The 21,830-nt window shown below is 33.8% G+C and overlaps 2 protein-coding genes across 2 annotated transcripts in view; one reads left to right on the top strand and one right to left on the bottom strand.

The window, feature by feature from the left end:
• Positions 1 to 3,310, bottom strand: part of LOC121407771 (E3 ubiquitin-protein ligase NRDP1-like) — a 19,047-nt gene extending 15,737 nt beyond the window's left edge. Inside the window, exon 1 of the mRNA XM_041598968.1 lies at positions 3,097 to 3,310. Within this exon, the coding sequence (XP_041454902.1) occupies positions 3,097 to 3,176 (80 nt within the window). The 5' untranslated portion in view covers positions 3,177 to 3,310. The remainder of the gene's footprint in view (positions 1 to 3,096) is intronic.
• Positions 1 to 20,149, top strand: part of LOC121407770 — a 22,798-nt gene extending 2,649 nt beyond the window's left edge. The window contains exons 2-8 of the mRNA XM_041598967.1: positions 3,795 to 3,879; positions 6,052 to 6,092; positions 11,771 to 11,849; positions 13,121 to 13,414; positions 14,427 to 14,567; positions 15,238 to 15,490; positions 16,387 to 20,149. Of these exons, the coding sequence (XP_041454901.1) occupies positions 3,804 to 3,879; positions 6,052 to 6,092; positions 11,771 to 11,849; positions 13,121 to 13,414; positions 14,427 to 14,567; positions 15,238 to 15,490; positions 16,387 to 16,801 (1,299 nt within the window). The 5' untranslated portion in view covers positions 3,795 to 3,803 and the 3' untranslated portion in view covers positions 16,802 to 20,149. The remainder of the gene's footprint in view (positions 1 to 3,794; positions 3,880 to 6,051; positions 6,093 to 11,770; positions 11,850 to 13,120; positions 13,415 to 14,426; positions 14,568 to 15,237; positions 15,491 to 16,386) is intronic.
• The last annotated feature ends 1,681 nt before the right edge of the window (positions 20,150 to 21,830 follow it).

The raw sequence follows: 21,830 nt of genomic DNA on the forward strand, positions 1-21,830 counted from the left end.
TTGGCTAATTTTGGTCTGTATAGTCTCTATGCTGGTCTCTGTGATAAAAAAATACCAATCATAATTTCAACTGTATATTCAATCGTAATCTTGTAAAACAAGTAGTAACTTTACTACTCATTGTGCATCTTGATTGTATATGTTGACATATTTTCTGGCTTTTATATAGTTAATGCGATTTACACATATGCAATATAATGAGAAAACGATTAAGAGAAATCAATCGAAGAGAAGAGGAGGAATTGACCAAGAACACGTTACATTGACCTTTAAGTAATGAGATGAAATTACTTGAAAAAAATTATGCTCAAAAGATGTACTGTGTAAAGTTATCCCTTAATTTTTAACAAAGTGTAAAAACTGGGGTGTTGAAATAAATGACACCAGTTGGTGTTCCTATATGACCACTTGCTAGGGTGTAACATTACACTCTAGATTTTGAACATAACACCAACAAGTGTAAAAGTAACCATCAAGAGTGTTGCATAACACCCGTCGAACACCATAATATATTAACACCGGAGTTAAGTGACTGGTGTTTTTCTATGTACACCGATCTACACCATGCAAATAAAAGTGAAATTAGAAATCATATAACTAACAAAAAGAATGAAAAAACAACATTTTTTGCTGTGCAGGGGGGGGGGGCAATTTTTTCACGACCGGGGAATGGGGGGGGGGGACGAAAGTGCTAGCGAAAAAGAAGATTATTGTGACGTCACCTTACTAAACCCCCTGAAAATCTAAGTTTCAATAATGTGCAGGTATTCACATGGAGTGTTGCGATCAAACAAGAATATGATGTCAGTGAAAAATTATGACACCCTGATGTTAATACAAACATTTACTTTCCATAGGTTTCAAGAAATATACAAGGAATTGTAAAGATGACTTATTCAAAGGGAACGTATATATAAATGCCAAAAAGTCAGAAAATGTTAAAATTACATTGAATAATGAATGGTTGAATTATTATTATTTTTTATCTTGACATCTATTATTTTTCACCAAAAAATACAAAATTATGTGATGCACATTAGTCTTGAAATAAAACTGAGCATTGATTAATAATTACTTACAAAGAAATATGATTATAAAATAGAGCTATTAACAGATTATAAATATGTACTCGAAATAAAATTTACTTATTTCTCGGTAACACCCGGCCCTACTGTCAAACATTAAATCAAGAGATCGAAATGGAATTGACTCGGTTGAATAATCAGCATTTCGCGGTCTCATTGAGTTTCTGCTGAATCTACTCACCGAGTTTACATAATTTTTTCAGTCTCCAAAATATCAGGAAATATATACCATGTTTTAAATGAATAATACATACATAAAAAACATGGATTTTTCAAAACATATTTGCGAATGTATAGTTTAGAATTTTAGGATCATCAAAAATAATCTCTCCTTGCTTTCATATCAAAGGAACCCAGAAGAAAGATGACAAGAATATGCCCTTCTATATTTTAAAATAAGAGATCGACGAAATGTATATAGGCCCTCTACCAACAATGTAAACCAATGACTGTAGGCCTATTATACACAAGTTTTCGCCCCCCCCCCCCCGTGAAAGTACGAAAATGGGGGGATGAGGGGCAACCACTGTAAAGAATAATGAATTGTGAATTATGTAGCCAATGATAAGAATATATATTCGATTGTTTATATTTAAAAGATCTCACTTATTTTTAATTACAAATTGATAAATAGTATGACTGATTGTGAGTAATTGTAATTATTGATTTTAAAGGGCTCTAGTTTTTAATTTCATTTTTGTCTCACCTGTAAAGCAAAGTGAAACTACAGGCGCCATTGGCGGCGGAAGCCAAAAAAATTAAGGGGGGTCCACCTGAAAAAAGAAGGTCATCAACTAAAAATTTAGGGGGGATCGTCCCCCACCTCAAATTAAGGGGGGACCAGTCCCCCGTCCCCCCTCCCGCTTCCGCCGCCTATGACAGGCGCCGCTAATCCGACGGCGGCGGCGGCGTCAACATCAAATCTTAACCGAAGGTTAAGTTTTTGAAATGATAGCATAACTTCTAAAGTATATGGACCTAGTCATGCAACTTTGCCACGAGGGTACTCCAATATTACTAAACATTCTTTCTTAGTTTCAAGTCACATGAACAAGTTCAAATGTCATTTAGGGTCAATGAACTTTGGCCAAGTTGGGGGTATTGTTGAATTAATACCATCATAACTTTGAAAGTTTATAGATCTGATTCATATAACTTGGACATAAGAGTAATGAAGTATCACTTAACATCCTGTGCGAGTTTCAGGTCACATGACCAAGGTCAAAGTTCATTAAAGGTCAATGAACTTTGGCCATGTTGGGGGTATAGAATGGCCATCATAACTGGAAGTGTATTGGGCTAGTTCATAAAACCTCGAGATAAAATTAATCAAGTATCACTGACAAGTCTTAGTCACATGATCAAGGTCAAATGTCATTTAGGGTCAATGAACATAGTATTGTATCATTGTATAAATTGTGTTTTTTGTGAATAATTATTTTGTAGTAGTTTTCAAAGTCAGCACTGCTGTTATATTGAATCGCGTAATGCAGGTGAGACTGCCAGAGGCGCTCCATTTGTTATGACAGAGAAACCGCAAAACAAAAATCCTGTAATATATTCATTTTAATTCAAAGAAACATGATTGAAGAGAAAATAGTCATATGATTTCTGTTTAAGCAAATTCATTTTGAAGTTTGATTTTGAACAATATACCTCACCAATGCAAATACAAATGAACGACCAGCATGTTGACTCTCTGATTCATATTGCGCTCTTGCAGAATATGATAATGATGACGACGACGATGATGATAATAATGATGAATAGTAGTAATATTGTTATTATTCGTGGTGGTTATTATCATTATGTCATAAAAACATACAACTGATATATAAACGAAAATTGATAAAGGAATTTCTATTTTCAGTCGAGCCGATAGATAGTAACAAAAAGGGGTATGGCTACTACAACTGTAACTCCTCTTATACACCTATAGCATAACATGAAGCATCGGTTATTGTATTCAGCACTCGAACAATATGCAACATTATTTTATTTTACTTCTTACCAGTCTCCTTCGTTGGAAGAACAGAATGTCACACGTATGAATTGTTCGTCGGCTTCAAAGACGACGCCGAAAGTGTCCATTGTAATTCGCTATTTCACAGTTTTGCTGTTGACCATATTGACTTGTATAATCGTGATAAAACAGGCCTATTAGCTTGGTAAAACCCAAACGTTGGTATTCCCAAAAATTCTAAAGTTGGTTCCTACGGCCGTACCCTAATTAGGGTAAAACGTATACAGTGGTGAGCTTGACAACTTCTCTGCATATTCGACCCAGGATTGGTTGATTTTTAATTGATCCCAGAAATGCGCAAGCGCAGTGACATCTCAGAAAGAGACCCAGTGATAACGCAGGTTGATAGTAAATGGTGCGCGAGAACAATTAACGGTGGTGAATAAAAGAATAATTAAATCAATAAAGACTACTTGATGAAGAAGTGTGGAAAATAATCATGTTGAACATGTTCAATTTGATACAGTATTATTAGCTTTTATACCATTCATGATCAATAATTGTTAATACGTTTTATCAGACGTTTACATTTCATATGAGAAACAGAGTGCGGACAAAATGAAAAGAGTAGAGAGAGAGAGAGAGAGAGAGAGATAGAGAAGAAAATAGGTGCAGGGGATTAAGGGGAATATATATATATATTTATATATGATAATTAAAATTGAAACATTATGATTTTTTTCTAGCCTATCATCATGAACATCAACGGAGTACCTGAATCAATGGATATTGGTGATGACATTTTCAATCTTCAACAAGATTTTCAAAATGGTACGTCAACATCCTATTTGCTTCTTTTCTTGATTTTCAAGTTGATGATATGATCCAGTTTGTCACACCAAATCAAATGGAAATATTCAATAATAAGTTGTAGAAATGGTATCAAAATCTGAAAATATATGATATGTGGTGCTTGAGAAATGATAACGTATTTTTCCTTTACTTATCTAACCAAGATAGAGAGTCTTCTTAAACCTTTTGGGTAAACAATCGTCATCGTACAAGAAGTACTTCTGATAAGGCACTAAATTTGACATATCATAGGAAGGACTCCGAAGAGCATTTTTTTAAAGAAAAAATTTCGCCTTTTTTTTAAAAGCATTAATGAACGTAATCAAACGCTCGCATCACAGCTCTGATTATTTTCGGTCCCTTTATGTGTCGTATATGCGTGAGATGGTGAAGATACAAGGCCAGAAGCCCGTTTCATAAAGAGTAATTGTAACTGTTGTAACTGCCATGGTAACAAGGCTCAGCAGCCAATCAAAGTCAAGGTTTCCATGGTAGTTGCCATAATGGCAAAGTTACAACAGTTACAAGTCCTTTATGAAACGGACCCCCGGGGTTTCAAATGATTATCAACATTAAAAGATATCAAAACTTCCTTTAAAGCGTTTCCAAACATTGAATTGACAATAGGCCTACTATAGTAGATGATGAACCTTTCCATATTTCTCGTGATCCACATCCACCCCTATCCAATTTCCAAAGTGAAATCCAATATCGGGGAAGTCTATTATACCCAGGGATCTGCAAGTTTGTGGTAATTTCAACGCGCTTAGAGATTTGTTGTGATCAAACCCCAGGGTTCAGAATAGGAGAATCACGTCCACATGACATACTCTTTTCTGATTCACACGTTAAACACACGTATTGAGTAATAATAACAACCTATACCAGCGTGTGCAGGCGGTTATTGCGCAATAGTAAAGGACCGTGCGATCTCGATATCGCAATGTGTTGGGAATCCCCTAGCTATGCGCGCGCAACAAAGTTAGTGATTAGTCTCAGTTCGAGGAACGCGGGGGCGTTTGTGTTTTGTTAATGGCCACTACTCACGCTGACTGTATCGGCCTACCGTGAAGCAAGCTTGAACAGGAATTTTTAACCATGATAACAACTAACTTATTCGGAATCGGGGATTGCCTTCATTAAAATTAGGCTTTGGGTTAGCTTATATATTTCGTGAAAACTAACTGAACTGCATTCATATTCTTCGCGCTATTGGAGAGAGTGTGCATATAAGTCTATTTTCATCATCATTTAACCCTGATTGAAATGATTTCATTTCGATGACAGCGCTTCTAGGATTTAGACTATTTTACTAGCACATTGGTTCAACTTTTGGTTTCGGTTTCGTGAAATTTCTCTGATCTCGCCGCACTTACAAAAAAGTGGAAATATTTTTGAAGAAATATTGTTAATTGGTAAGATTAGTTCCACTAATTCGTATTTTTTATATTATTTATCGACAATGTCGTCCTTTATTTCTACCCCTGAAGTTTGCTTTACATCAGTCATGTCAGTGAGTCAATATTAATATTTACAACTATTACCAATGTTATAGCCTATTATAGAGACATATAACGGATTATTATTATTATTATTAGTCGTCATCGTAGTAGTAGTAATAGTAGTAATACCATCATCTTTATCATTGTTACTATTCAGTATTATTATTATTATCATCGTAATTGTTGCCAATTTAATTTATGCTTGTAGTCTGTTCAAATTTAGTGTTGTATGTATATTGTATCTTCTTAACAATAAATTTCCCCTTCTTTAAAGTAACAACGTCCTGAACAAGTTGAATCAATAAAAAACTGCTGGTACTGGTATTTTCCCTCGGTTTAGTATAAATAAATCAGCAAGACGTTTTATCTGATGTGGGCTGAGCGAAGTCATATATTTACCAAGAAGATTTAATAAATCTATGGTCATTTTAAGTCATGAGTAATAAAAATGCACAGAGAGACTGATTTGAGAGTCAATTACATGAAAACAGTTGTTTAGTTTTCATGAGAATTGACTTTGGAGGGTAAACGGGTCTTATAGCTTATATAACTGCATCATATTATAATATTTTGTCATTATATCTTTATTTAACATTATATTACTATTATATCGAAATTCCATAATCTTAGCGTTTTCATATCTTTACAGACCCCTATGACATTGAAATTCTTGACGGTATTGATATATTGGTAAGTAGTATGAAATATTTGAAAAGAATGACATAATATTCGTTCATTATATACTAAAAAAGATATCAGAAAAATTTGTTTTGAATTATCAAATGGAGGCTATATTCTAACTCTATAATTCCTAGTCGATCTTGATATCCTTGAGTTTGATTCATTTTCATTTTAGCACTTTTGCACATTAACATAGATCTTATTAGAATACGAAGTTTAAAAAGTCTTGAAATCTCTTCTTTATATTTGTCAGTTGTTGTTATTTTAGATTTGTTTCCTCATATTTGCTTTCTTTTGGTTTAGAAGGTAATTTTCTGTTTTACTGTTATTTACTTTGTTATGATATAATTATTCTTTGTATATTTTTTAATAGTGTATGCGCGATCTCTCTGAAAAACAGCCAATGGCTAATCGAGGGATATTTTACCATAATGAAATAAAATTGATCAATCAAAATCAAATCAGGCCGGTGCATAGCAAAGTGTGGGATGATCGACCCTGAATAATTCATTTTGGAAAATCCCCTTTTTATGTTTTGTTTTGAATAATTGACACTTGAAAAAATATTGAGTTGTTGAGTATATAAGTAGAGTTTATACTTAATGTGTATACATTATTATCATCAATATTATGTATTACTATTTATTTGAAGGTTGAGTTTCCAAGGTAACACTCCATGATTTATGTACTGTGATAATATATACATACATGTTTAAAATAATAATAAATAGCAAGTTAAATGGGAAAACAAACCTTTTGACATATAGGTTAGTGATTCCATATACAAGGAATTGATTTTTAAAGAGATGATATTCATTTCATATATGTATTTTCTATTGTATATGTCAAGAATCGAAGCTAACATCAAATAAAAACATCTTAAAAAAAAACTGCCGAAATCAAGATGCGATTGAGAAGAATGAAACCCCGGTATATATTTTTAGTAAACGTAGCTCAATGAAAATCAAATTTTCCTAAAAATAATTTGCTATCAGGAAGTAAGAAAATATTGCACCTTTACCGCGTTCACTGCATCATTTCTGTATCATTTGCCCGCTAATAACTTTGACCATATTAACACAAATCGGATCGCAAATTATTCTCAGTAAACGTGCTGTTCAATTTTATATATATTAATATATATATATATATATATATATAGGGGAAGGCGGGGTAAGTTGCGACACTTTTTGCATTTTGCATGTTAGAATTGATATGACTAGTACTATTGTAGAAATAAGTACCTTGCCTTTAAATTTAATTCTTGGGAAATGTTTTTCACCTACATATAACTTTCTACCCCCACACTGAAAGTCATCGTGACCTTTGAAAAAACTGATGTCAAATGGCTCAACTTGCCCCATATATGGGGTAAGTTGTGCCACCGTCTGGGGTAAGTTGAGCCACAAAAACTACGTACAAAATGTATGGGGGGAGAACCAGCATGTCAATTTTTTGTTTAAAGTCTTTTCACTTGCTAATTCTCTATAAATACTAACATCCTTTAAAAGGAAAAGAGCAGTCATGTAAATTTGCTCCTTTCAGCCTGCATTTCAATCGATTTTTATGGTTTGTTTGTTTTTTAAGATACATTACCATAAGAATTACCATGGCTCAACTTGCCCCATGCTGTTTGGCTCAACTTACCCCAGTCCGAACTTAGTGCGATAATTTTGTATCCACACATTTATTATGCATCCATCATATAAAAGACTATGACAAGAATGAAGATCCATACCTGGACTAACAATGTTGTTATCATGTCTTTACTATATTTAAAGAAGTGTGTGTGAATAAAGCACTTATGTATTTCACACTCTTTTTTACTTTTTTGGCTGAAATTCATACTTTTCCCTCTAAAAAACTACTTTTTGTTTCAAAGTGGAAAACAATGTGGTGGGGTTAGGGGTTATGCTATGGGTCATCAATACATGACACCACCACAATGTCTGACTCATTCATTATTGGCCTGGGGCTGGTGGCTCAACTTGCCCCTATAGAACGCTCAACTTACCCCGCCTTCCCCTATATATATATATATATATATATATATATATATATATATATATGTATGTATATATATATTATATAATATTTAGTATACTAAATTTACAGTAGTTTAATCGATTTAAAATCTAAATCAACAACTTAAATTTTTGTCTCCCCTGCAAAGCAGAGTGAGATTATACAGGCGCCGGTTTTCTAAAGGCGGTGGCGGCGTCGTCAACATGAAATCTTAACCATTAAGTTTTTGAAATGTCATAATAAGTTAGAAAGTATATGGACCTAGTACATGAAACCTAGATGTAAGGGTATTTAAGTATTACTGAAGATCCTGCCTGAGTTTCAGGTCACATGACCAAGGTCAAAGGTCATTTAAGGTCAATGAACTTAGAACATGTTGGGGGAATCAATATCGAAATCTCAACCAAGGTTAATGTTTTGAATTGTCATCATAACTTTTATAGTTTATGAACCTAGTTCATGAAACTTGGACATACGGGTAGCGGTGTATTAATAAAGATTCTGCCAGAGTTTCAGGTCATATGACAAAGGTCAAAGGTCGTTTTGGATCAACGAACTTTGGCCATGTTGGGGAAAATTGGGGAATTGTCATCATAACTTGAAAATTTCTGGATCTAGTTTTTGAAACTTGGACATAAGAGTAACCATGTATCCCTTAACATCATGTGCGAGTTTCAGGTCACATGACTAAGGTCAAAGGTCATTTACGGTCAATAAACTTTGGCCATATTTGAGGTATTTCTTGAAGTGCCATCATAACTTTGTGATTTTATGGATATAGTTCATGAAATGCGGACAAAGTCTTTGGTCACATGATCAAGGTCATATGTCATTTTGGGTCAATGATATAGTATTCTATTATCATGTGAATGGTGTTTTTTTGTAATAATGTTTTCATAGTCGTTTTCAAAGTCTGCATTGCTGCTATATTGAATCGGGTAATACAGGTGAGACAGAGGCGCTCCTCATGTAGATATTTAATATTTAAGAAATTAAGCATGGTTGTTTTAACTGTGGAACTATGGTCAAGTTGATAATGCATATGTATATCAAACACTATTATTATAAAATTCTAAACGGCATTTTGACTGTATATACGTGTAGAGTTAACAAAAATTGATGAATTTCAAAGTTTCTGAACCGTACTTAATTATCATATACATCCTCCCCAATGGGAAACAATGAAGCAAATTCCTTTCATTTTACGCATGCGTATCGTCAAACCGACCAGAATGACAAACGCCCCATAAAAAAAGAGGTAGTAGAGAAGGGGAAGGGGGCGGAGGGAGAAAAGAAAAAAGGGCAGCTTTGAGTTTTTTTTCTCCTTGTCACCACAAAATAAAAATCGAAAAAAAAAACCTGTTCAGAATTCTAAATATGAATTTAGATTATTTGCTTTGTGGGTTAAACTAGAGTGAAATGCGACTGTAAAGCAATTTTGCATTCAAGGCTTTCAAGCCTGGGGACCGTTTCATCAACATTTTTGTCCGACAAGTTGTCAGATCTGACATCTTTTCTTGATTCTGATTGGCTGAGAGGCATTGTTACTATAGTAACTGTCGGAAAACATGGGACTTGTCGGATAAAACGTCCGACAAGTCCTTTCATGAAACGCTCCCCTGATCATACAAAGATAGCCTTCGAATTTTGTCCAAGAATGTGGCACCTCTTACTTCTCTACGAATTTGCAAACGCTTTGAAATTTTTTATTATTTTTTTTGCTCATATCTTTGCAAGAACAGTTTAAGATTAAGACCCAACAAAATGGCAATAAATTTGAATCAAACTGATATTGATCCGAAAGTGTGCTGTCTTCTTAACTCTAAACAGAAGGTAAAATTTAGGTTATTCATACTTTGAGATTGAATTTTATAACAGCTCTTAGTAAGACAAGGCCCAACCATAACGACCACATCCGAGGGATAAATAACTTTAAAGCAGTGGTAGTAAAGTTGACTATATAGGCATATTCGTTTACTTTGTTTTGTGACATAAGCATAATATTCGTCATAGGCGTTGGAACTTTACTTCGCTTTTAGTTAAGGAGACTTTATCTCACAAATGCCATTGCTGGCTTTATTTTAAGTCTTCCTATTTCATTTCTTCTATGACCATACAGGCCAAATTATAACATTGTATCTATCCTAAGTTATTTTTGTATGATTCATTCGCTCGATTATTAATCTGTATACTTGATGTGTGTATTTGATGCAAATATGTACTCATTGTTTTTAGAGATGAAATAAATACGAACTGAACTGATTTAATGTAGGCCTATGCACTTTATAAAAACACAACTGTTACTTAGGATACAGTAATCACATAACCCTATATACATTTATTTCTTTTATATAAACGACCTTTGTAAATCATCTAATTTGTTAACCTTTTATCAATTTGCTGATGACACAAGTATTTTTTATTCTTCTAAAGATTTAAATAATACCATCCACATCCTGAACAATGAACTCCAAAATGTTTCCGACTGGTTAAAAGCAAATAAGTTGTCCCTGAATATAAATAAAACTAGATGCATCTATTTTCAAAAAAAAAAAATAAATCTTTAACACGAACCCATACTGACAAATCTAATAATTATAATTCAATTGACAACGATCATATTCACATTTATATCGACAATAAACGTATCGAATTAAGTAATTCCATTAACTTTTTAGGTGTCACATTGGATAATCTTTTGAGTTTTAAGTACCATATGATAAATGTATTACATAAGATAAGTAGGAATACTGGTTTAATTTACAAACTTAAGCATAGTTTGCTTCATAAAAATCTGATAACTCTATACCATTCCATAATTTTCCCTTATTTAATATATTGCAATATTGTTTGGTCTACCAATGTAACCTCATATGAATTGGACTCAATATTCAAAATTCAAAAGAAATGTTTTAAGAATAATTACTAATTACCATTATCTAGCACCATCCGCACCTTTATTTAAGAAATTGTCTTTACTTAATATATATTGTATGATATTAATAAAGCAAGAACTCGCAATATCTATGTAAAAGTACAAGAAGAGGTTGTTACCCACTCCTTTTTCAGATCTTTTTCAATATAATAATCAAATTCATAACCATAATACCCGTTCTTCCAATAAATTTCATCTATGGTCTATCAAGTCTTGTCACGAAGCTAAATCATTAAGTTATGTAGGTCCCAAACGATGGAATGAGATTCCCCAAATAATATCTAATTCACAATGTATATCTTCCTTTAGAAAACAGTACAAAAATTTTCTAGTGAATGATTATTCATTTTCGCAGTTGATATCAATGCATTACTTGTACCCTATCTGCCCCCCCCCCCGCCCTTTGATTCGTGTCTTTTTGTATTCTTTGTTTTTTTTTTCTCTGTCCCTTTTCCTTCATTGTATTTACTACAATGATATGATATTCTGGTTTTTCTTTTTTTATTAATATTGTTGTCTTTTTACTATGTTTTGGCGATCCAGCCTTACAGGTTTCTGATAACCTTCATGGAAAGCCACGCAATGTATTTTATTATCTAATCACATTATTTGATGTTTCTTTGTATTTTTATCCTATTTTGCGAAATAAAGACTGAATTGAATTGAATATACATGACGGGCCATGTTAATAATTTCGACTCTTCAATTCTTTGAATATTTTCAACAGGATATTCTCACCAGCCCAGGCCCTTCCAACCGATATTCTAACAGCTCTAGTCCTTCCAACGGTTTGGCACAATCCATCGGTATGTATTCAATACAGTCTCAGTAGAATTTTACCTTGTGTAAAAGAAAACAAAATAAGTGAAATTCCCCCAAAAGAATACCTTATTCAAGAGATACGCAACCAAACACACACACGTACACCCCCACACGCTTGCATCTACATGTATGCGGATTAAGTCAGAAAAATGCCCTATCAGTTTGAAGTTGCCTTGTGCGAAGTATGAATATTTAATAATTGATTTTTTGATATGTCCTGATAGAGTGATTCTTTCTGCATGTATCATTTTCATGTGGACCCTTAAATGCATGACTTACTACGAGACAGGAGGTAAAATGTCAGTTGCCCCAACTTGTTGCTAGATGAAGACTGAAAACAAAGTCATTCCGTGCATACAGAATAACACACATTTGTCATTCCACCATAGAGATGTCTCTATGCATTCCACACACGCGCGCGCGCGCGTACCAACCCTCAAATATAACACATTTGCCGTGTTTACATTTGAACGGCTTTTGGTTCAGAACCAATTTGGTTTATCTTGCACTGCGTTTACACGCTGTTACAGCTCGCGGTTCAGAACCGCGAGCCGATGCAAAAGCCAAGTGTAAACACGGTAATTATCTCTCTCGCGCGCGCACATACAACCTCCCACAAACTCTAGCACACACGTGTGAAGGGCTCAACTTAAGTAACTGCGTCCAAATCAGGCAAGCCATTAGAGGGTTGGTATAGTAGGACGGTTGTTCATGTTGATCAACGGAAGACATAACTACAGAGATAATGGATCATAGGGAAATATACACTCTACTTTTTATTTATTGAATGTTTTAGGAAGCTTGTGTGGGTGCGGATGGTTGGGTGTGTGGAATGGTGGGTATATTCCTGAATGCACAAAATTACTTGTCCACATTTTATTTACAATATATGATTTTGTTTTGGCATTAGCATATTTACCCACATTTGTTTTTGTTACATGTGAAAAAGTCCAAACACTCCACTGTTTCTAGATACAGTATGTTAGAATTGATATAAAGATATGTCTCGTGTATAATTCTAATTAATACTAATGCCTTCGAAAATGAGTTGTTTTGTTCCAATTTGTTACTATATATTGTTTCAAATTCAATGAAATATTACAAACAACTTATTATTATTATGTTATCATTATTATTATCAATATTGTTACTATTATTACTACTGTTTCCTATGTATAAATGTGTTTTGGTCCGTAAAGATCTTAAGTAGTTTGTTGATAGACAAGAAAGATACAATTTTCTTCTGCTTGCACAGAACTGAGCGGTATGGCGGAAGGGAGTCCCGAAAGAAGTTTCCAACAGAGCTCTGCTTTCGAAAGTCCCTACTACAATGACCCTATGTTTGGTGTTGGATCACCCATGCCACCTCAAGCCCAGGTCGTTGCTGTTACCAGCTCTGATGTTATACAATCAGAGAGGATGGACAGTAATTTAGCTGATATTGAACCAATGAGGTTGGGATCGGATATTGAAAGGGCGGTCATGGCAGATCCTTCTACTCTCAGAGAAAGCTTGGGATCCATCGAATTGAATTCTAGAAATTCCTCGAGTGAGTCTAATCAGCAATAACGATTCACATTGACATCTGACCGCCACAATGATGTATTTCTGTGTCTTGTTATCAAATCATATGTTTGAATTTGCGATAAGTTAAAATATTTTACCGTATCAGCACAGATCTACAAAATATTGATATCAACTCCAACATAGATTGTGTCTTTTATATCACATCACACTGAAATGGTTCTCCTTTGCTTGTACACAGCAAAAACTGTGGTGTTAACCGGTGTACATAGAGGACCACACCAGTTATTTTACACTGGTGTAAAATTGGTGGTGTTAGTTTTACACCTATAGGTGTTATTACAACACCTATGGTTGTTACATTTAGACTCTTTGGTGTTATGTTCAATCTCTAGGGTGTTATTTTAACACCTCAGGGTGTGGTCCTCTATTAACACCAATTGTTGTCAGTTTTAACACCAGTTTTTACAGTGTATAAGTGGGGTTAAGAGAGGAGTCTGTCAAACACGATTAGCAAAGAACTGGTATCCTTTACAAAATCTGTAAAGCATTCTTTACTATCATTGCAGCAATAAAAAGGTTGATGTGGTAAACAGAAGGTTGGAGACAATATCTTGAATCTCTAAAATGTCACAATGAAATACATGGAAATGATTGCAAGATAGGAATTGTTTAAATGCAGTGAAATGCAAGTAAATGATTGCATGATAGTGATTGTTTCATACAATTGAATACAAGTAAGTGATTGCATGATTACTGTTTCATACAATGAAGTACAAGTAAATGATTGCATGATATTGATTGTTTCATACAATCAAGTAAAAGTAAATGATTGCGTGATAATGACTGATTCATACAATCAAGTACAAGTAAAATTGCATGATAACTGTTGCATACAATGATGTCCAATTAAATGACTGCATGATATTTATTGTTTCATACAATGAAGTACAAGTAAATGATTGCATGAAATTGATTTTTGTATGCAATGAAATGCATTCATGTACCAATTAATACAAATGATTTTTTGACTGCAGTGGTAACATCCAGTGGAGTTGCTACCCAAAGACAAGCTCAACCAGACAGCAGTCAATCGCAGACTACTGTTGCCAAAACATCTAATGGTGCAACCAGAACTGCTGGAGAAGATTATTATCGAAATTATAGATTGCCAGAGTGTAAGTTGCTTTTGTTTAAATTCATTATAATATGGTTCATAAGGTGTTACAGTTTACATCAATTTAGCGTTACTCTCAAATTGGAGCTAGGAGTTTGCTTAGTTGTGCAGTATCAGAATTATTTTATCACTTACTTATAATATTACTTACATATACCTGCATATCAACTGTATTCAGCTTTTTATTTTAAGAAGGGAATTATCTAATGAAATAATATTTCAAGATTAATATAGTACAAATCTATTTACAAATTATTTACTAAGTTAAATCAACAATCTTAGAGAAGTTTGACAGAGATCGATTGTTCAACCATTCTCTGTCACATTCTGCCCCTCTATCAGTAATGCTATTTTAGAATTACAAAGCACTAAATACATTGCACAGACCACAATGATGATAGTCGCTAATAAAGGTGGGGGTTGAGGCTAGGGTTTATGTCTGGCTTCATATGCAGATATTCCATAGGAACAATTATCACTGGAACAATTGCCATTGCATCTTGCTGAAAGTTCATGCTTAAATAATCAAGGAATGTAAAACAGCGTTACAGTGAGTATGAAATAGATTATAATGGTATATACATTTTTGTATGGATTTATGCCTTGGCCCTTGTTTCGGGGAATGATTCCGAGGTTATGATATTTTGTTGTTGTTGTTGTCATTGCTGTAGATGAATTTTTCGATGTCAGCGTCAAGTTCCTTTCAAATCTTGTGGTACACAAAAAAGTCACCAGGCCAGGTGGATGCTTGCTTCATTACCAGCTGTCTGATAAGCCTCCTATTCCTCTACCAGACAAGACAGATCGAGTACTCATTCCAACCAAGATTCAACAAGAAGATGGTTCCTTGAAAGATTTCCCTTGGACCAACGAGAAACAGAAACGATTCACGGTGGATAAGATTTTGCAGAACTTCTATAGAGGGTATGATATAACAAAGCTGAATTTTTTAGGATGAACTTCGACTAAGAAGAAAAAAATTGTACAAAATCATTTGTAATTCCTTTCTTCAAATTTACCATATTCTTCCTTCATTTATCCTCATAGGGAGATTGCAGTATAAAGGATCCAGGTGCTATTACTATTTTTATTCATATTAAGGATTGTTATCTTTGCATTGAAAAAAATCAATGCCTCTGTCAACAGTAGGTGGTTGGAAACATGATGTATATTTTCGAAATGTCCATCCTGTTTTTGTTTAGTAATAACGGAAGAAGCATTTTACAGATCCATTTCAAACTTTTTCTACTATGCATACAGAAGTGATAAAGAACAGGGTTTTGGGTATCAATGTCAAAAGTTTAAGCTCACAGAGGTCATATATTTACATTGAAATATCTTGTTGTTGCGATAACAGAAGAACTATTTGAGGCATCAACTCAAAACTCTTATGAATATGTAGGTTACAATGATCTGATTAGTAAGCCTAATGGGGCATGACGACATAGGTCAAAGGTCATAGGGGTCATTACATGAATCGATATATATAATTTTCGTGATAAATTTTGAACCAGATTCAATTTTGAACTTGGCTTATAAATACATGTATGTAAGTATATCTGGATTGGAATTGGGGATCAAGTTCAAAGGTCATAGAGATCACATGAAAATATTCTATTTTCATAATAACCAAACAAAAGTTTGAAGTATCAATTTTTAACTTGGCTTATATGTGTGCGTATAAAAATGAGATCTGTGTTAAATTTGGGGGTCACGGATTCAGATGATGGTATCAACTGAGGTAAAAAGACATTCTAGTTGAACAAGTCAAGACTGCTTCTTCTTATCTTACCAGTTTGTTTTCTTTGATTTTCTTATAGCCTTCTGCTGTGCTCAAGGAAAGGAAACATATACGCAACAAGAAGATCAAATACCAAGCTCTTTTGGCTTGGTACTGAAAGTAAAAAAGGTGGTAGCGCAGAAGAGCTTATGAGAAATGAAGAGACTGAGATCTTCAACTGGGAGCGCTTCGAGGAAAAGATAAAACTCAAGGTTGCATCAGGTAAACAGACAGAACTGGAACTGCCAGCAGTTTGGATCAGCTTCGCCCAGAAGTGGGACAAACCATCCTCGACCATAACAACTAAATTAGTGTGGGCTCGGATTGATCCCACACGAGCTTGTGAGATGGTTAAAACTCTCAACCCTAATGTAAGGTCGACCGAGGTCATGGAATCATTACATTCAAGCCTATTTGCCATTTCCACTGAACCCAGCCAGAGTACTAAAGACTGACCATCTTGAATACATTAATGATGATTTTGTTTAATAATGGACCTATAAATTGTAAATATGAATACATGTCATCAAATGTTCATAATTATTCCTTTTTCATTCATTCTTCAAAGCATGAAATAAGAGATAAAGTGGTATAATGATCGAAAGCTGCGTATTTTTGAAAGAGCCAATTTCTGGAGTTGGAAAATTAAAGAAATAATATCATACAATAATAGCATTTTGTCAGTTTGAGATACACTGAAATTGTCAGCTGAAAACAATGTACAATCCAGGGCTCAGTCTACGAAATGAGAAAGCCATGTTTAGATAAAGAATAAAATGGTATACTCCATAATTTGAATTTATTCACTCAATCAAGCCAATGTGGTCAAATTAGAGAAATATAAAGCACTATCCACTGACCCATGTTAATCACCATCTGCAAGCTCCCACATCAAGTCAGCATGTAATATTTAAGAAGGTTGGAAATAAAATGATTTCATTCACACCAAATCTCTCGTTTTGACTATGTTCTAAGATGATAATGTTGATAATAATAATAATAATCCTGGCATTGTCATAAGGATCTAATAAATCAGTATTTATGTTCAGGACTTAGATGTAGCAATTACACGTACAAGGAGAAGAACTATAATGGGGCTGTGATGTTGGTTTCATAATTAATGAATGTTGGATTTTGATTTTTACCGTTGCTATCAAAGTTTATGTCTAGCCCAACAAAAGTTAATTTGAAGGAAAAGGGTAAGCTCAAATGACCATAATACTGAAAATTTCATCAAAATCTCACGTAGAATAACAAAGTTTGAATAGTTTTAAATTTCACCTATTTTCACACAAAAACCGGGTTATACTTAACGCATGCGACATGCTGATGAGACAGTTGATGATGTGGCACACTCTTTATTTTATATGTTATTGTATGAAGACTATTTCAATTTTTGCAGATTTAACAAAATGGGAGCTCTTAATTGAATCATAATCAAACAATGGCATTGCCACAAGTTCAATCAGGAAACAAAAGCTATTTAATATTATAACAAAAATCTTTACAAAAACATACATAATGCTTCCAACCACCTACGGTTGACAGATACATTAAAACAATAATAAATTAAAGTAAAACCCGAAAGACAACGATTGGGTGACGTCATCTGTTCCTTTAACCAGAAATTGTCCACATGATGAGCGTTTTACTCTTGAAAGCCGAATTGTAAAATTTAATAAATTCCTCATTTTATATTCGATTTTGATGACATTTTCATGTTTATTTTTGCTCTATTTTTCTCTCGTGTAGGGGTAGATCTCAATTCAAGTGCATCGATAAAAATACATACGTTTTCAAAATTTTCGCCAATCACAGCTCAAATTTGTGCATGATGGTAGTATATTACGATAGAGTGTCATCTAACATGTTATGTATATCCCAGATATAATGGTTCATGTATCTCATGGCGAATCAATTACAAATATTATTGACTTCGTCTATTCCAAAATTGGTCATGGGATCTGGATGCTAGTTTCTCTTTTATGTACAAAAGAAAAATTATGATTATTTATTATTTAGTAAAAATAGCTTATATTTTAAGAAAAAAAGAACAACAGTGATTCAGAATTGTGATGATAATGAACAGGAAATCATATTTCAAACCGTGGATGTACTGTTTGTTTTACATATTCACAGTGTCAGACAAGGTTATTGACGCACAAAATGGGGATATGTGCACTTGTCATTTCGGTCAATTAAATAAAATTGTGAGAAATTATGAGACTATTATAGCGAAAGAATGCATATGGAATTTTTCTTTCAATAAGTGCTCGAGGACCTTGCTTACTCATATTTCAACTTGTTTACACGTCCCCGATATTAAAGCTTGGTTGACGTATATATTTGGTATTTTTTAAACAGAAGTTTTGAAATTCAAACACCAGCGATCCGTTTCTAATATTTTTAGCTGCAGTTTTGAAGATTATTGGTCAATTTTCTCAACATTCGTTTGTTGAACTTCCTTTGAACTCTTAAATAGCAAACGTCACTGAAGATCGGTAACCAGATTAATTTTGTTTTACCTTGCACAATGATGGACTTTTAATTTTAATTTCTGCCACTTCATGTTTACGTCGAGCAAAGTTTAAAATTACTGTTTAGCACAGCAACAGCATACCACCCACTTTCTATCTGGAATTCGATTGACTTGGTACCATAGATTACAGTTTGTTTCATGATTTTGATTGTTTTTTTCTGTAGTTTAATGATGACCATAGTCACGTGATGTGAATGATAAGCATTCTATTGAAGGTTCCTTAATGCGAACATTGAAATTACTATGGTTGACCTGTACTATGGATAAAGGCAATATGATATTTACCATGATTATTATAGTCGCCCTGCTAAGCAAAGTCTATATACTATTAGTGTTTCATTGGATGACTTCCTGATTTACTTTGTTTCATATTTCAGGTGTAGCATTTCGGTTTTGTTTTATTGGTTGCATATTGACATGAAAGTCACTCGCCATTTTGTATTATACTGCCGACAATGTAATAATTACTGTATATATTTAACCTGTACTTTGCAGCGCTATTTTCCCCCTTGTTTTCTAGTGCTGAAGATAATGCTTTCATTGCCAATAATTTTTTTATCGTTCACTCGAATTTTCGACGGTCCTCCGTCTTTTTCAGAAGTTTACAATGTAAATGGCAATGAAAGCATTATCTTCAGCATGTATATTTATATATTTGTATATATTTATGTTACTCTCTAGTGTTCTGTTACGTTTGAAGCTCTTTCAGTCATATAATTATACATTATGTAATGATTTGAATTAATAACATTATTTTTCCTCAATCACTTTGATTCTAAGTAATTTATTAATTAATTTTATTAATTGTCTTCATATTCGATTATCTGAAATTAATAAAGTCTTTTTGATTACAACTGTTCGGAGTTGAAACTAAATGTCATCATTATCGAGTTCATGATGTTTATTTTCATAACTAAAAAAACATAAAAATATTAAACAATTGTGCCCCGAAATTAAGCAAAATCGAGAGTTCAAACTTGAATGTATTATTAACAAGAAAAGCATTGTTATTTCGACAAGTATTTGCTAATTAATACCTCAGTCATATTTGCTCTATACGGTGGCCGAAAACAGCCGTTTAATCATTTTCATTCAAACCACCTATATTTTATGTTGCCATTACATAAATGTTAAAACGGCCGTTTTCGACTCGCCGTACGGCCGCTGGAGAGCAAATGTAACCGAGGTATAAATTCTATATTGCATCGTGCATGGTATGGTCTTTGTCATTATGTAAAGGAGCATGTCAATATTTTGTTTACTTGCTTGTATAGATAATTTATTGACAGAATTAAATAAAAGAATGAAAACAAACGCAATAATGCGCATTTGAGTCATTTAGTTATTCGTAATTATCTGATGATATGTGAATGTGAAGTTTCGAACATGTTGAATGATTTCCTCTCTTAACTCTTAACTGAGCTATTTCAAACATAGACGGGTCAATTTGACCCCCCCCCCCCCCCCCGATCTCGGCCGATGATTGCGCGATCGCCGCGAAAATTTGCAAGCGCGTAGAGCCGGATGTAAACTACAAGACTGTATAGTAAAATTTCAAAAAATGTATTGCTTATATATTTTTATTAATGAAATATGCAAATAAGCGTGTGAAATTTGCCCTATTTTTTGTGTATGTTTTTGCCTTTAACTCAATTTATATAACTAGTAGAATGCAAATTCTTAGTGAACATATATAGATTTTTACATTTCTAACAAAGATCTACAAAAAATGCCAAAAATATTAATTTTCTATGTATTTTATTGTTTATTTAATTTTCTTTTCAAACCTTTGTTTTTTATTTTTTTTCGATGAACTTTGTCGGGGACCCTTTTGCGATCTAAATATCATAAAGTAAATCCATCTAAACCAAAAAAAAGTAAAATAATCACACATTTATGATTTTAGTTGAAAAACACAAATTGCATTGACTTTGTACACGTAATCACTTTTATCAGCAATTTACGCGGCGGCGTAGCTGCAAAATTTGTTGAGGGGGTCAAATTGTCCCCCCCCCCCCACCCAGTTTGATAAGGGTTAAGACGTGAAATATGCTATTAAGTTTGTAAGAGTAATTACGAACAGAAATGCAAGTGAAAGCTATAAATATAACTAAGAATAAGAAAAATAACAAACATAAACGAGAATGACTTGCCAATTATGTAATTAGTTAAAAAAGAAACTTGATTTCGCGAGAGAGACAGGGAGACATTATTGTTTAAGCTATGATTAATTTAATACCCAATAATAATAATATAGTTTTTCCCGTCCAATTTCGTCGAAATTTCATCCAATGAAATTAAGAAATGCTGAATAAATGAAAATGAACCACGTGTGTAGAGGGTTGACAAAAATTCTTTCAACTTGAACGGCCAGTAACTTAAATGCAACTCTGATGAAAATGGACAGGAAACGTATAATACCCAGTAGTATTTATAATGCGCTTTTTATTTCCCAAATGGCCCACAACGCTCACGATAGATAGATGAATAGAAAGAAAGAGAGAGAGGGAAAGATGGGGGAGGGTCGGTGAAATATTTCATCCTGTCCTGCACAATCCTTGTACTCGTCAATTGACGTGTTAATAAATCTTGAGAGCGAAGAATCCGATGCGCTATCCCTCTACGGCCAGTAGGATGCATGATTATCTACTGGGCGTTGTGGCGTGCGCCTGTAATCCAAGCTGTGGGGAAGTTACAAATTGATGCAGAGGTTCGAGCCCTGGTCACGTCTTTCGGATGGTGACGTTAAAGGTCGGTCCCAGACGTAAATAATCATTTCTGATTGATACACGTCTGACAAAACTCAAACACACACACTGTACTCAAATTTTCCTGCTCAATGAAAATTTGTTGAAATGTCACTAGAATTTCTTCACACTTTTTTTTTTTAAAAGGCTAATGTACGTAGTTCCAATGCATTTGCATCGACATCTAGCTATACACTT

Source organism: Lytechinus variegatus, chromosome 2 (genome assembly GCF_018143015.1).
Source record: "Lytechinus variegatus isolate NC3 chromosome 2, Lvar_3.0, whole genome shotgun sequence".
Lineage (NCBI taxonomy): Eukaryota > Metazoa > Echinodermata > Echinoidea > Temnopleuroida > Toxopneustidae > Lytechinus > Lytechinus variegatus.